The sequence below is a fragment of the Elephantulus edwardii genome, unplaced genomic scaffold (genome assembly GCF_000299155.1).
Source record: "Elephantulus edwardii isolate Elephantulus edwardi_28Jun2011 unplaced genomic scaffold, EleEdw1.0 scaffold00030, whole genome shotgun sequence".
In the NCBI taxonomy this organism is placed as follows: domain Eukaryota; kingdom Metazoa; phylum Chordata; class Mammalia; order Macroscelidea; family Macroscelididae; genus Elephantulus; species Elephantulus edwardii.
This window is the reverse complement of record NW_006399780.1, coordinates 18,586,323-18,603,628: the sequence shown is the minus strand read 5'-3', so window position 1 is coordinate 18,603,628 and position 17,306 is coordinate 18,586,323. Positions and strand designations below refer to the sequence as shown.

General features: G+C 43.9%; 1 protein-coding gene across 1 annotated transcript; it reads right to left on the bottom strand.

Moving 5' to 3' along the window:
• Window positions 1-4,979: 4,979 nt before the first annotated feature.
• AMHR2 (anti-Mullerian hormone receptor, type II) lies at window positions 4,980-12,889 on the bottom strand. Its single transcript, XM_006883980.1, is given in 12 exon segments — window positions 4,980-5,107; window positions 5,110-5,278; window positions 6,166-6,302; window positions 6,856-7,003; window positions 7,204-7,376; window positions 7,504-7,618; window positions 10,913-11,143; window positions 11,256-11,395; window positions 11,589-11,666; window positions 11,938-12,129; window positions 12,366-12,548; window positions 12,841-12,889. Coding segments are annotated over 12 exon segments (1,743 nt in total).
• Window positions 12,890-17,306: the final 4,417 nt, after the last annotated feature.

The window sequence follows — 17,306 nt, the reverse complement described above, 5'->3', positions numbered from 1 at the left end:
ACAACAGTGGCACCATGCAATATTTGTCCCTTTGTGACTGGGACATTTCACTCAGCATAATGTTCTCCAGAGTCAACCATTTTGAGTAATATTGCATGAGTTCCTTGTTTTTTAATGCAGCATAGTATTCCATTGTGCGAATATACCACAGCTTCTCTAGTCATTTGTTTGTTGATGGGATGAGGTAAAATATCTTAACGTATAAATAAATGTGGGTAATTATTCCCAAATGACCCAATGTCAATAAAACATTGTTTTAAAAATAAAAAAAAGAAAGGACACGTCAAGTTCACATGTCAAAGAGCACACAAGAGCACCCTCATCTTCTGTATCTGTTTGTGCTCTCTGTGAGCAAGATATGCCTTGGAAACCTACTTATAAAGAGCTGAGCTGATGTTATTCTTGTGAACAGTAATTACAGCTGCTGTTAGAAGACATGAAGCAAGCATGAAGTTCACTCTAAGAGCACAATCTAAATTTCAAGTTCAAAAACAATTGAAGATTCTCCCTCTTCAACCCATAAAAACACATATAGAACTAATCCTGTGTTTATCAACATATATTTGTATTTTACTTTATAGCTCTCTTCACATAAAATGATCTATTTGTGCAATTTATAGAATCCTTATAAACATAATTTTTAATAGTGGAAAGTCCATGTTATTGAAAAGCTTTGATTTTTTTTTTTTTTGGCTTGTTTTCTAAACTCTGAATCCTTCCTTGGATTCCCTCTTTATAAACGGTGTTCACAGGTGGGAAAAGTGAATAGACTGCTGAGCACAGGCAAATCCTGTGTAAAGATTATCCACAGAGCAATGTTTAACTGATGCTGGAGGACATATGGCCAAGAGGTCATTTCAGTAGTTGAGACCTGCTATGCAGAGAGGAACTCTGATGGAGCAGTGGTTTAAATATTCAGCTGCTAACCCAAAGCTTGGTGGTTCAAAACTACCAGCTGCTTTGTGGAAGAAGGATGCTTCCTTACATACTCTTAGAAATTCACTCCATGGCAATGGATTTGGTATTTGTTGATTATTTTTAAAATGGTGGTTTCAGTGGGTGTTTATAAAGCATATGTTTTTCATTCAATCATTCATGCATATTTGTTTTATAACATTGATTACAACACCCACAATATACTTGGACCATTCACACCTCTACAAGGAAGAATTCTAATTTCTGTTAACCTTTCTCTGCCATACCTGCCTACTTTTAGGGCTTTATCATTGAGCAAATGCTACTCTTTTGACTTTTATCTGGAGGGTTATTCTAAGGAGCGAGTGCCTCCCTGGTGCCCAGTACTTCTTATAGGCCTGTCTATTGAGTGGCTGAAAGATGAGCAATGAGGCTATGTTTTGCTTTAGATTTGAAGAGTGACAAATGGTCATAGTCTTTGGATATGTTTGAGTTTTGGTGGGCCATGCCTCAACTCACTGTCTTCAAGTCAGAACCTACTCATAGGTGATCCTCCAATGGGTTTCCTCAGGCTGTGAATCAGACGGTGATTGCCTGTCTTTCTCTCTTAGAATCGCTCACTGACAGATTCAAACTCCCAGAGAGGCTTTGGGTTAGCAGTGCGATTCCCTGCAGACTATGTCACCAGAGCTCCCTGGGTCATGCCTAGGAAAATATAAAAGAGGAAGACCCCTAAAAGTAGGTCCTGCCGAGGCAAGCTCAGGAGGGAAGTGTGTATTGGTGAGGTCAACTGGATCACAGGAGGAGACCGAACACCATCCTTGTTGGCAAGCTCTGGAACCAGGAGTAATTGGCACCCTTGTGAATCAAGGAAGAAGGAGACATAGGACATTGGATTTTGATGTATTTTATTTTAGATGCTGGCTGCCCACCCAAGTGACAGTGTCTTGTAGAGAATTGGGGATCTAAAGAAAGGTAAAAATCTGAAGGCTTGAGAGTAGACAGGCTGCCCTAGAACAACCAAACTAGAAAGGGCCTAGAGTTCATCTCAACACACAGTCACATTTATTTTTTTATTATTATTATTAAATTTTATTAGTTTCAATGAACACTCACAGGGATTCTGGGCTTTCACTCCTTCATTGCCGCACCATTCTCTCCACCCTCCTCCCCAGTTTGTTCTTCTTCCCCGCCATCCGAATGTCTGTTTTAATTGTCCAATTGCCACAGTGCTTGTCAAAGTCAGTTCTGATTAATCTCCTTTGTCGGTGTGTCCTTTGCCATTCCCTATCACTCCTCCCTGAGAGAGACTTCACCCTGATTCATAAGGAAAAGGGGATGGCGTATTCTCTTAGCTACTTCCTGCTGAAAAGGGATGCTGTGGGTTTCAGGGTGAAGATCTTCTCTCACTACTCTAAAGGGCCCCTTTGGCAGTAGGAAACACATAGACTATTATGGAGATTGATTTTGGAATTTAGATGCACTCTTATTGATTGTGCTTAGCCGTACATGTTCGTATCCTTGAAGATGTATCATGAGGGTGTTGCAACCTAGAAGACACAAATTTGACTAACAAGGTATAAGTACATGAGTCAAAAATTATGGAAAAGTAAAAGAAAGGATTCTTTCATTGTTTTACAAACCCTCCCCCAGGTCCCCTCCACCATGTAGCCCTCGCTCTAGACTCCTGTGATGACAGAAATACCTAGTCATATATCTCTTTTAAACAGTTTTCTCCCTCCTCTGTTTCAGTGCAGTATACATTATTGAACCCATCTTACTCAGTCTCTCCCCAACCCCAAGGACAGTCCCATTCTACAACAGTGGCATCATGTAATATTTGTCCTTTTGTGATTGGGATATTTCACTCAGCATAATGTTCTCCAGAGTCAGCCATTTTGAATAATATTGCATGAGTTCCTTGTTTTTTAATGCAGCATAGTATTCCATTGTGCGAATATACCACAGCTTCTCTAGCCATTCGTTTGTTGATGGGCACTTAGGTTGTTTCCAACTCCTTGCTATTGTGAACAAAGCTGCAATAAACATGGGTGTGCATATATCTGCTTGGATGTCAGCTATGGTCTCTTCAGGGTATATTCCCAGTAGTGGAATTGCGGGGTCAAATGGTATCTCTATTTGCAACTTTTTGAGAAAGCGCCATACTGCTTTCCACAGGGGTTGCACCATTTTACACTCCCACCAACAGTGAATCAGGGTTCCAGTTTCTCCACAACCTCGCCAGCATTTGTTGCTTGCTGTTCTGTTAAATTTTGCTATTTTGACTGGGGTGAGATGATATCTCATAGTTGTTTTAATTTGCATCTCTCTTAGGGCTAGGGATTTTGAGCATTTCTTCACGTGCTTGTTAGCCATCTGAATGTCGTCTTCGGTGAAGTGCCTGTTCATATCCTGTGCCCATTTTTCTATTGGATTCTTTACCTTTATCTTGTTGTGGTGCTCAAGTATTTCATAAATTCTGGATATAAGTCCCTTATCTGATATGTTATTACCGAATACTTTTTCCCAGTCAGTGGCTTCCCTTTTTACCATACTGGAGAAGTTTTTGGATGTGCATAGGTATTTGAGTCTTAGAAGATCCCATTCATCTACGTTATCTTCTCCTGGTTGTAGGTTTTCCAGGATACTGGGAAGACTGTTTATGTTGTGGATTAGGACTTCTAGTGTTGTTCCTAGCTTTTCTGTAATGAAGTTTATAGTCCTTGGTTTTAGTCCTAGGTCCATGATCCGCCTTGAGTTGGTTTTTGTGTATCGAGTGAGGTGTGGGTCTTGCTTGAGTCTTACACAGTCACATTTAATCAGTGTCCATCACAGCCAGGTGTGGAGCAAGGCCTCTTTTACAACCTGAATCAATTCTGCAAACAGTATAGAATTTTGCTTGGTTTTGTTGTTTTTTTTTTAAATTGTGGCAAGTATATAGCTAACAAAACATTTGTCGTTTCTACCATCTTGACATTTATGATTCAGTGAGTTAGGTGTTTTTACTCACATTTTACAAATTATATAACTGAGATTCAGAAGATGAAGTAAATCCCCAAGGACACAAAGCCCCATCGGTGATGAGGCAGTCAGGAAGCAGTACTGCTCTCTATGACTGTAACGCCTTCTATTCTGGAGGCTTTGTTTTTCAAACAAGAAATCTGAGGCCAAGCGAGAGAGAGTGAGTTGCTCAAGGACATTCAGGTAGCAACTGAGATAGGCTGTAAATCAGGCACAAACTTTGAGCTAATTTTGAAGGGCACACAGAGGGTCTGGGGTGGGAAAGAAAAGCCAGTGGAGGAAACCCACACACACAAAAAGAGATGAACACTTGAAGAATATAGTCAGTATCACTGAACAGTACACGTAGAATCCTTTGAATTGGTATATGTTCCACTGTACATATTCTCAAACACAATACCAGTGAATTAGTTAAAAATAGAGAAATGAAGGCAACAGTTCTCAGCAGGACCTGAAAGGACTTACCTACAGTTCCCCATTTTACCTCTACTCCTTCCTCACCACACACTCTGAACTGTTGCCATCAGATTGACATGTTTCTTAACCTAATTATCATACCATACCTCACTGGAACAGGAATGCCCTGTTTCCCCTATATGCTCATTCAACGCTCAGCTCAAGTATCCAGCACTGCATGAGGGCTTCCTTGATCCACTTAGGCCTACAGTACTCTTGCCCTCCAGAATGCTTGATAGGATCCTAACAAAGTGAGTTGCAGGTCTGAGAAAGTATCTTCAGGGCAACAGCCTCATTTATTAACTCTTTTCCTTAGTTCTCAGCATGAGATCCCACCAAGTATGTGATTCTGGAGGAAAAGAAAAGAAAAAAGACCATGAGAAGCCTAGGATCATAGGGAAGGCCCAAGACAGAGTCAGGAAAGCTGAATGTCTTTCTTTCCTGTGCACACCCTTTCCCAGTCATGGACAGAAATTTAGATGACTTGATGTCTACAGAAAAGTCCAAGGACTTGGCAAGCGAGGGGTACCAGGTAGGGATATGCTCACCATGTCTGCATGCACATAGGTCACATATAAAACACATATTTAAAAGTGAGACAGGGTGCAGGAAGGAGGAAGGCTCCTGATACAAGGGCCTTGCTGAGCAGGCAGTGGCTGACTCTCAGTTGAAGCACAGAGGAGCATGGCTGGGGACAGGAGTTGAGGAACAGTCAGTCCTCTGGGCAGAGAGGTATACAGCCATATGGATAGGCTTCTGGGTAAGGCTGGTCTTCCTGAGGATGGGCCAAGGTGGCCAGGCGCTGCTGCACACACTCTGCTGTCAGCCGTGCTTCAGGGTCTGCATCCCAACAGTCCTCTAGAAGCTCCCTCAGTTCACCAGGTTCCTAGAAGAAATGACCAGCAGGCAGATTTGACCCCTGAATCCAGAGGGGTCCCATGTGCTGGGGTTAAAGGGCATCTTTAGTGTCTACCACTCCCCTTTTTGCCATACTCCACTTCTTCCCCCCGACCCCCCCATACTCCACTTCTGATCCTTTCTAAAACCTCCTTCTCCTATCCTGCCCTGAAATCCTGCCTGTGCATCTTATTTCTTAGGGGAGCTTCATGGACTACCTTCTACAGGGTCTATTTCTTTATCTGAGCACCATTATGCAAATTACCTTAACACGTTAATAGGCAATTATTTTCTTCCCTCCTGAGCAACCAGAGTCTTTCAGAAACAATGCTTCCATCTCTAATTATCCAAGCCAACATACACTTGCTAGAGGAATTCTCAAACCAGATAGCCAGATGGGGAAAGGACCACTATGTTAAAAAATTCTGTAGATACTTGAAATTTCACTGTGAGGTCCCTGCTTTGACTCTCTATGCCAAGGCCTGTCTTTTATCATGTCACAGGCAGAAACATGTTTTGAAAAGACAGAATGAGGAGTTACTAGTCTGACTTCTGAGCCGCAGTGTGCTAGGACAGAAACAAGCTTGGAGACAGAACTCAGGGAAGAAGTAAAGCCAGAAAGGCTTCCAGGAGGAGGGAACTGAGGAACAGAGTGGGCCAAGACAGACTGGACAGAAATAACCAGAAGGTGTGATCTCAGGTGTACATAAGTGAAATTTAGAGTGAAAAAAGATGCACTGCGGATGAAAACACATTTTATTAGCTATGGAGAGGACAGAAAATAGAAATAGACAGATTGGCCCTACAAAGAAGTCCATGACACCATGCCCAGTACCAGTCCCCAAGTCCCCCACCAGGCAGCCTGTGATCTCTTACTGTGGTAAAGCAGCACCAGCTAGGTGGGATGGAAGGGCGTCTTCTCTCCTCCACTATCAAGGCCCATAGCTCACAAGTAGTAGGGGTACCGCCCAGCTCTGACTCATAGGCCAGTTGGAAGGGTGGTGGTCTTCTCTCTAAGAGAAGGCAGAGAAGCTTGGTGTCCATTAACCCTAGACATACTTCCTGTGTGGATGACCAAGAGGAAGAGAGGGGTTCCTGGGTACTGAAGGGCAGGAGGTAGGTGGGACTGGAGAGGGTAGGTAGGATGTGCCACCCATCTGAAAAGCCCGCTGACATCAAGCCAATTCTGACACAAATCCTACAGGATAGACTAGAACTGCCCCACAGAGTTAACAAGTCTGGAAATCTTTATGAAAGTAGACTGTTACATCTTTCTCCTATGGAGCAGCTCTTGGATTCAAACTGCTAATCTTTCCATTAACAGCTGTTCACTTAACCATTGTGCTACCATGGCTCCTTTCCACCCATCCTTAAACCAAAAATCAAACCCACTGCTGTCGAAACAATTCTGACTCATGGGGTCCTTCCATTGGATTGCCAAGGATACACATTGTTATGGGAGGAAACTTTCCATATTTCTCCTATGGTGTAACTGCTGAATTTGAACCGCTGACTCCTTTATCAGCAGCCCAGCACGTACTGCACTATGCCACCAGTGCTCCTTACCAGGCTGCAAATCTGGGCAGCGACTTAATATCTCCCACAAGAGCAGAGCTAGAGAGTACACATCAGCTCGCCGGAGCGCTGTGCCCCAGTCTTGAAGGTCCAGAGTCTTGTCCAAGAGCTCTGGTGCCATGTATCTCTGGGTACCAGCCTGGAAAGTAAGGTTAGGGTAGTCAAGAGTCATTCTGGTAACCCTCACCCCAACATTGGGTCATGTAACACCCCCTAACTACAAATTCAGCTATGTCCCAGACACCACAGGAAAACCTGTTCTGTTGCCATAGCAATGATCATATCTCTACCAGTACCTCCACCAGCATCCTGGGCCTAACCTCCATTCAGAATATTCACCTCCATGATGGCAGCTGGGCCTTGGGGTTGAGTAGGGGCCCAGGCAGGGGGCTGAGTGAGGCCAGGGAGCACCAAGGCAAGGCCTAGGTCTCCAATGGCACATGACCCATCTTCCCGAATGAGCACATTCTGGCTACTCAGGTCTCGGTGGGCAATGCCTGGTTTATATTGACCTGCAGGAGAATCCAAGATCAAAGGGTCAAGGATCCTGTGCCTCTCTCTTTTGATCCTATCTTTTCCCTCCAACATAAGGAAAAATCAGAAATGTAACAATGTGATTCCTGCTCCCAGCTCACTCACCATCCTGCCAGTGTTCTTCATGGAGAAATGCCAGGCCCTGGGCTAGGGACCGTGCCATCCGCAGGGAACTTTCCCAGTCAATGGTATTCTGGGTCAGGTAGTGGCATAGGGAACCCTGGGGAGAAGTAGAGAGAAAACAGGGGCACACAGATTTGAAGAGGGTCTTGCATTCAATGGAACAGAGATTAACTGACAGACTTCTTCTCACCTCTCAGCAGCTACACTGAAACCAAGGCCAGAGCAACAAGCAATGGAGGAGTGAGAGCAAAGAACAATCAAATTGATGGAAAAATAAATATCAATAGCTTATGTGTACTGAGCCCTCCCCTGGGCCAGATTCTGTGCCTGTATAATTTCCCAGAATCTTCACAACAAACTGTAGCACCTAGGTAGTCTTTTCTCCCCATTTCACAGATGAGGAAGTATGGACAGACCTAAGTGAATTTGCTTGAAGTCACTTAGTGAGAAGCAAGTTGAACGTATGCTAATGCAGTATTGAGGCTGTAGTCACTCACTACAAGCCATCACCCATCACTGCCTCAGAGCACTAGGTCAAGGGATAAAGAGAAGCAAGACCAAGGCAAGCTCAGCAGAGACATTCTCATAATGCTGTCTACCCAGCTTTTGAGGTAAGAGGAAGTAGTTGGAAGTGTCAATCTTTTCTTCATCTAGCATGATGTTGCCTATCAGTACGGTGGTAAGAAATTCTGTTTTCTTGATGTTGAGATGTAATTCATATTGAAGGCTGCAATGTTTGATCTTCTGCAGCAAATGCTTCAGGTCCTCCTCACTTTAAGCAAGCAAGGTTGTGTCATCTGCATAACGCAGATTATTGATGAGTCTTCTTCCAATCCTGATGCCAGAGTCTTCTTTGTAGAGTCCAACTCAATATACAGTTGAATAAGTATGGAGAAGGGATACAATTTTTGAGCTGGGTCTTGTGACATGCGATCTAAGAGGAGACTTGCCAGAATTTAAGATTTCACAGGTGGAAGAACTTTAAAGAAAGCACATCATTGACTGTTCTGTGGACATTCTCACCAAAAAAAGAAGAATCTGTGCCTTCCAGTTAGTTCTGACTCATTCTGTCACTATAGTTTCAGAGTAGAAGTATGTGCTATTGACTCTCCAATGGTCATCATCTTTCAGAAATAGATTGTCAGACCTTCCTACTTTGGTCTTCTGGGTGGATTCGAACTGCCAACCCTATAGTTAGTAGTGCTTAACTATTTGTTCCATCCAGGGGTACTAAGCAGTTGCAGGTGATGACAACTCCAGGAAGGGACCACTGCACTCAGCACTAAAATGGGTTGAAGGGATTGAGCTTCAGAGAAGAGATAGTTGAGTGAAAGTCTTCCATATGGAGAGAGAAAGTTCCTGATGAAGAAGTGGACAGCAGAGAGGCTGTATGACAACACATGATGAAGGGACAGCCTCTAGAGTCATGTAGACATGGGCAAGCAACTCCCTTTTCCTGAGTCCCATGTGGGATGAAAGTGTGTTTACAATGCCTAGTCAATGTCTAGCACAAAGTATATAATAAATTATATAGAAACGTACGCCTTTTTAAAATAAAGTCTAAAAGCCTTAGCAGGCCCATTAGGCTGAGTGGTGGTCTAAGCCCTGACCACCCTCTCCTCATCTTCAGTTGTCTTCTCCTTCATCTTCAGTCTTCCTGGGGCTTGCCAGAGTCCTCCTCTCACAGTATAATTTTTCACCCTGATTTTACCCTCTACAAACATCTTTAACTTCCACCCTTCTTCCAGACCCTCCTCAGCCAGCACCCCTTAGAGAAGCCTTACTTGCACCCCAGAGTAAGCCAAGTCTCATTATTTATTTTCTCTTACGGCACTGCTGTAGATTGAATTATGTCATCCCCCACAACATGTGTCAACTTAGTTAAGCCATGATTCTCATGATATTATGTAATTATCCTCCATTTATGATCTGATGTAATTATTCTATGTGTTGTAAATCCTAACTTCTATGATATTAATGAGGCAGAATTAGAGGCAGTGATGTTAATGAGGCAGGACACAATCTACAAGATCAAGTAATATCTTGAGTCAGTCTCTTCTGAGATATAAAAAGATTAAACAAGCAAGCAGAAAAAGGGATGCTATTACCACCAAGAAAGAAGAGCCAGGAGTAGAGCATAACCTTTGAATCCAGGGTCCTTATATCGAGAATCTTAGACCTGGGGGAAAATTAGTGGTAAGACACATGGAGATCTCCAAGGAGAATCTTTCCTCAGAGGGAGAATGCATTTTTCTAGAGCTGGCAGCCTGAATTTGGACTTCTAGCCTCCTAATACAAAACTAAACTCATTGCTGGTGAGCTCTGGTGGCCTACTGGCAAGAGGCTGCACTGCAATCCCAGAGGTGAGTGGTTCAAATCCACCGGATGCTCTGTTGGAGAAGGAGGGACAATCTCCTCCTGCATCAGTCAGATCCGATTTGATAGTACACATAAAAAAATTATTTAAAAAATTTATTTAAAAACCAAATCATTGCTGTTGAGGCAGAACCTACTCACAACTGACCCTCCAGTGGGTTTTCAGAAGCTGTAAATCAAGTGGGAGGAATATGCTCATCTTACTGCCTCAGAGCAGCAGCTGGTGGATTTAGACCACCTGCCTTGGGGTTGGCAGTGCAACTCCCTACCCACTGGGCCACCAGAGCCTCCTAGACTATGAAAGCTAAACTCCCTTAGCCTCCTAAACCATGAGAGAATAAACTTATTAAAGTCGTCAAGGTGGATATTTCTGATAAAGCAGTACTAGATAACTACAGTAGATTCATGGTCTTCTCTTATGTAGCACTCATCACACTTGACATTTTCTATTTATTTCTGTCTCACTTCTAGTCTATAAAATCTATAAATGCAGAGATTGCATGTGTTTTCCCCAGCACTTAGCATGGAACCTGACATATAATTTGTAAACATTTGCTGAATGAACATATGAATGATCTTGGAGGGCTATGCCTGGAGGTACTTCTTTCTTAATGACTTTCTAAAAAGTTGAAAATATTAATTATTCTGACTTCTCCCTTTTCTTATCTATAGTTTATGAGTGAAAAATATTAACATGCAATGATTTTGTTTTTGATGCTTAAAAGAAAATTCTATGTCATGGCTGTGAGTCTGAATGGACTCATAGCTGACCCTCCCACATGTTGCCAAGTCTGTGAGCCACACAGGAGGAGACTGCTCATCTTTCTCCCAAACAGCTGCTGGTGGAGTTGCACCTTAGATTAGAAGCACAGCTCCCTAGGAACTATGTCATCAGAGCTCACTTTCAGTGTTTTAGAGGAAAAAACAAGAAAGTAAGTGGAAGATGAAGCACTGGCAAGGCCGCTTACTGCCATCCGGCACCACCTCCCCCTCCCCCCCATTCCTGAATCCTTACCTTGGGATGCAGTTCCAGCACCAGCAAAGGCCCATAGGGCAGAGGACCAGGGCTGCCCCAGCTGGCAGTGATAAAGCGGACAATGTGCTCATGCTTTAGGCTGGGCAACTCATACAGCGCTCGCTCGGATCGAAACTGGGCAATAGCCCTCGGTGGGAAGGCCTTGATGGCTACAGGTTCCCCATGCAGTTTCCCAGCCCACACCACTCCGTGGCCTCCTTCACGCAGGACCTGAGGACAGGATGCCAGATGTGGTCCTCTAAGCTAGAACCAGGGCCAGGCTTCTGCCCCAGCAGATTCTCTGGAAGCGCCCAGGGCAGCTTTTTCCCTCCCTCCTGGGCACCTGGGTAAAGCACAGCTCTGGCAGCTCTGGCAGCTCCGGCAGCTCCGGCAGCTCCGGCAGCTCTTCACTCCAGTCTTTGCCTAAATCTGGCTCTGGCTCTGGCACTCCTTGTACTCTGCAGGCCTTTCGCTGAAGCAGGCCTGAGAAAAGAAGGACCTTGGAGTTAGGATGTGCAGACACTGGGGAGGGAGGTGTGTGGAGAGGGAGATTTGTGAGACATAAGCAAGTCAGACCGTAAAGATATCAGGGAGCACAGTCAAGGGAGGCAGGAGTGGGGTAAGTGCTTTGGACAAGTGTCTTAAGGTCATAGGGGAGGGATGGGCAGATCAATACTCAAGATGATGTTACGCAGAAGCAGCAGGAGGAGGAGGAACAGCCCCAGCAGCATCAGCGCCATCCAGATGGACTCCCCTGGACATCAAAGCAAGAACGCAGGCTGGTGAGCCCTGCCTCAAATCCGCCCACTGCTCCTCTCCCCCTCCTCAGAGTGCTTGCTTCTCAACCTACTTCCACCCTGGTCACAAGCCCCTGTATCTTTCAGTCACCAGGGCAACCAACTTCTCAAGGCCAGAGGGAAGCATAATGAGGGGGTGGGGTGAGAACTGGCCCTTGGTTCTACTGTTTGTCCTACCCCAGGTCCCAGCCCCCACTCCCCTCCCACACACACTCAAGGATGATCTACCTGGGGTGGTTTGGGGACCCTGGGAGCTGGTATTTTCAAGGCTCCCGGGAAGAGGCAGATGGCTATAATTGGCATTGCAGAAGTCAGTGCCACAGGAACAGGTGAAGAGAATGGAGCCAGGGCTGGGGTGGGCTCTGGGTATTGGGTCACAATGAGGAGATTCACAGTCCGGCTCATCACTGTCTCGACATCCTAAAGGTGTGAGGTTAAGAGGAGAGCAAGAGAGAGAGAGCACAATGGGGTCTGGGAACAGAGAGAGTAAAACTCTTCCCTTTCAGAAGCACCCCTTTCATCTCACATGACCTTTCTTTCCCTCCACACGTTCCATTTCTCCCTTTCTCCCTCAGCTGCCACCCGATCACCACCCAAGGATGTGGCTGGCTCCCACCACAGCTATCACCTGCCATGCCATCTCCTTGGCCATTCACCTTGCATCTCCACCTGTGCCTGGTCTTGGGTCAGGTTCCAGATCCCAAAGCAGCAGTGGCTGTAGAGGCATCGGATAACCCTGGGGGACCCTGGTCCTGCATTTAGCAGCTCACCCAGTGTCTTTGTGCTTCCCCGCACTCCAGGGGCTTCAAAGAATATACAGGCCCTCCTGCTTGGGGGTGCTGCAGCCCAGGTGAGGAAAGGAAAGGGTTCAAGATGGGAGTGAATGCAGGGCAAAAACAGCAGCCAAAAGGAAAGACTAAACACGTTTTCTATCCCAGGGTCAGCCTGCAAAGCCACAGGAGCAAACAGAGTGAGCAGAGGTCTGGAACCTGACCGCCTGCCATGGGGACACATAGTTCTCTACCTTTCTCACTCACCACCACCCCCTTATCACGCTTGCTTGCTACTTCAAGTACCCCTCTTCCTCACTGGGTATGTGGAAGCACCCTGTCCCTCCCTGTAGACACTTACCCTGTGCCGCTGAGAAAAGCAGTGCCCAAAGCCCCAGAGACCCCAACATCTTCCTGAAGGATGGCAGCAGAAGGAGCAGAAGAGCTGCCCCCTCCAGTTTCCTTCAGATACTGGGCACCGTCGGGGTTTCCATCCCTCAGTTCCCAACTCCGCCCCCCTTACTCCTATCCCAGTCTCTGAGGGGGAGCTGGCTGCTGTGGGGGAGAGGATAGTTGTGGGGGAAAGCTGGGAAGAAAAGGGAGGAGCACAGAACCAATCTCATAACCTCCAGCTTCTTCAGTCACCTCCACTTTACTCTGAATAACTAGCTGAAGGAGGAGGCCATGCTAAGGAGCCTGAGTTCAAATCTCTGCCCTTTGATCACCCTTGGAGAAAGTATAGACTCTTCTCAAGTTGGAAATCTAACCATGCTCAAGTGATCAGAACCTTCAACGATACCCACAATTCTGTGTAGTCTAAATTTTCAAGACATAGCTCTGCAGCCTCAGGACAGAGAAAGGTGCATAGCCAAAAAGGCCAGCACAGCCCATAAATAGAATGGCCTCATTTTCCAAACTCAGAATCATAAAGAAAATAGGTTGTTGTTAGGAGCTGTCAAATGGATATAACTCACAGCCACCCTATGAACAAAAGATCTGAACCCTGTTCTATCCTGTGCCATCCTCACACTTTTTGACACACTAGAACCTGTTGAAGCAGTCACCGAGTCAGTCACCTGGTTAAGGAAAGAAAGTATATATGCAAAATTTCTCAGAGTTTAAAAGCCACCAAGAATTGTTAGAAAGGTAAATTTTGTTATGTTATATATATTCCACTATAATGCAAAACAACAACAACAAAAATCAACAAACCCCTAAACCAAAATTGAGTCACACACTGAACAAATCACCATTATTGAGATAGCAATAAACATTCTTATATTATTATTATCTTTTTATTTTATTTTATTAATTTTAATGAACATTTACAGAGATTTTGGATTTCCATTCATTCATTGTTGCACTTTTCTCCCTGCCCACTCCTACCCCCACCAGTTCGCTCCTCTCTTTGAAAAGTAAAAGAAAAATTCTTTCATTGGTATACAATCCCCCCGCACCCCTCCTACCTCCCCAAGTACACACTCCACTATGCAACCTTAATTCTGGACTCCTGTGATAACCATAATACCCTATCATATATCACTTTAAAATTGTTCTCTCCTTCATCTGTTTCAATGCAGTATACATAATTTACCCAGTTTTTCTCAGTCTTACCCCAACCCTGATGTCAGTCCCATTCTACAACAGTGGCACCATGCAGTATTTGTCCTTTTGTGACTGAGATATTTCACTCAGCATAATGTCCTCCAGGGTCACCCATTTTGAATATTTCATGAATTCATTGTTTTTCAATGCAGCATAGTATTCCATTGTGTGAATGTACCACTGCTTCTCTATCCATTTGTTTGTTGATGGGCACCTGGGTTGTTTCCAACTCCTTGCTATTGTGAACAAAGCCGCGATAAACATGGGTGTGCTATTATTATTATCATTTATTATTAAGCACTTACTATATACCAGGACACAGCACTATGCATCTTACAATCATATCTAAGCCTCCCGCTGATATATTTGTTATCTTCGCCTTAAAGGGTAAGAAGCTTAGTTTAGGTAACTTGTCTAAAGTCACGATACTAGAAAATAGCAGAGCTGGGCTTTGAACCTAGGTAAGTCTGACTTCAGAGTCAGTAGTTCGAGTGTACCAGCCACTCCACTCTCTAGAATAAAAAGTTGGTGATCTACTCTCATAAAGATTTTGGCCTAGGAAATCTTATGAGATAGTTTACTCTGTGCCTGTCAGAGTCTGCGTGTCTGTCAGTTTACCTTACTGTGGTAGCTTTCATGTTACTGTGATATTGGAAGCTTGCCACTAGTATTTCAAATGCCAGCAGGGTCACATGGTGTATAAGCTTCAGTAAACATTCCAGACTAAGGCAGACTAAGAAGTTGTTGGTTTTGTTAGGTGCCATCAAGTCGAGTATGACTCATAGCGACACTATGAACAACTGAACTGCACCCTGTCATATTTTGTGCCGTCTTTATCACTTCTGTTACACTCAAGCCCATTGCAGCAGTCACTGTGTCAGTCTATCTGGTTGAGAGTATTCTCTTTGCCAACCTTTCCACCTTTCCAAGCATGATTCCTTCTCCAAGGAATAGCCTTTCCTAATAACATAACCAGAGTATGTGAGACAAAGCTTCATCATCTTTCTCTCCCAGGAGCATTCGGGCTGAATTTTCTCGAAGACATTTTCTGGATGTTCATGGCATAGTCAGTACTCTAACACCACAGCTCGAAGACCTTAGTTTTTCTGTCAATCAAAGACTTTCATTTACTAATGTGGCAAGATTCAAAATGCAGAGAAAGAGCTGCAAACATCCATTAATGACTACAATACAGAATGGGCAAAGTATAAATCTAGGAAAGTGGAAGTTGTCGAAATGCATCAAGACTGACATCCTAGGCATTAGGGAGCTAAGATAGACTGGTATTGGCCCCTTTGAGCCAGGTAATCATATTATCTACTATACTAGAATGAGAAAATAAAGAAAGGTGTTAAACTTATCAACAACAACAACAAAATGCAGATCTGAGGAGGACCTGAGATACTTGCTACAGTGAAAAGTCAAGGCCTGTAGTCTTCGATATGGATTAATGTTCAACATCAAGAAGACAAAGATTCTCACTACTGGGCCAATTGGCAACATCATGATAGATGGAGAAGAGATCGAGTTTGTTAACAATTACAGCTTGCTTGTCTCCACTATCAACACTCTTGGCACCAGCTGTCAGGAAATCAAAAGAAGAATTATGCTGGGAAAATCTGCTATCAGACACCTCAACAGGATACTGAGAAGCAAAGATGTCAGTCTAGAGACTAAGATGGGCCTGATCCAGGCCATGATCTCTGCAATTACTTGCTACACATCAGAGAACTGGATGAATTGATGTCTTTGAGTTGTGGTGCTGGAGAAGAGTATTGAACCTACCATGGACCACCAAGAGAACAAATAGATCTGCATTGGAAAGATGAAACCAGGTTTCTCCTTGGAGGCCAGGATTTTGATACTCTGTCTCATGTACTTCGGGCACGTGACCAGGAGGGACTGGTCTTTGGAGAGAAATATCATGCTCAGAAAGGTGGAGAGACAGTACAGGAGACGAGGATCCTGTATGAGATGGATTGACACAGTAACTGGTTTAATAGGGGTAGGTGTGCTGGAGTCAGTGAGACTGGCTCGGGATAGGGCAGGTTTAAGAGCTGTTGTACATAGGGTCACTATGCATTGCAGATGACTGGATGGCACATAACAACAACAAAAACATCCATAAGTACAATGCTATAAGTGATATCCATATGCTTATAGGGAAGACCTGTTAGCATAACTATTATTCAAATACATCAACCACTAAGGTCAACGATGAAGAAACTGGAGAGTTCTACAGAATGCTGCACTTTGAATTGATATAACATCAATCAAACAATATTGATAGAACATAAAATATCATAATCAGTTACTAGATTTTACATTATTTTCTTTTACTTGGATCCACGATCAACATGCATGATAGCAAAATAACGAGATAAAAAGATGTGTTGATTGGGAAAACCTGCTGCTGTCAAAAACCTAGAGTTCCTCAGAGTGCCAAGGAACAGGGATGCCAATTCAAAGCCATAGGTGAGTCTGACTCAAGCCAAAATATTTTCAGTTGTTTTGTATACATCTGAAAGTTGAGCAATGAATAAGAAGAGCAAAGAAAAACTGATAGCTTTGAACTGTAATGTTAGTGAAAAATATTGAAGATCCCATGGACAGTGAAAAGAATAACTAAATCTCTGTTGGAGGAAGTGTAACCAGAGTGCTCCTTCTCTGTTGGAGGAAATGTAACCAGAGTGCTCCTTAAAGGCAAAGGTGGCAAAACTTCATCTCACAGACATTGGGCATGTGGTCAGAAGGGGCTGGCTAATCCTTGGAAAAATACATCATTCTGGGAAAAATCAGAGAACTGGAGAACAACACCCAATGAGATGGATTGACACGATGATTGTAAAGAAGGACTAGATCATGTTAGAGACCATTAGACAGCACAGGATAGCTGAGGTTTGGATCTGTTCTTCTAGGATCATAAAGAGTCCTAGTTGACTTGATGGCATCTAAACACAAAAACAGATTTCAGAAGTTGGGAACAAAAAAATGACAGATAGTTAGAAAATATGACCTTGGTGATAGAAATGAGGTTGGACATCAAGTGATATAACTTTGTACAACCAAAGATTGATTATTCTTTGCAAATACTATTTTTAAATTTTATTAGTTTTAGTGAACATTTACAGAGATTTTGGGTTTTCATTCATTCATTGTTGCACTGTTTTCTCCACCCTCCTCCCCAGTTCTTTCTTCTTTCCCCACCCAATGTCTGTTTTA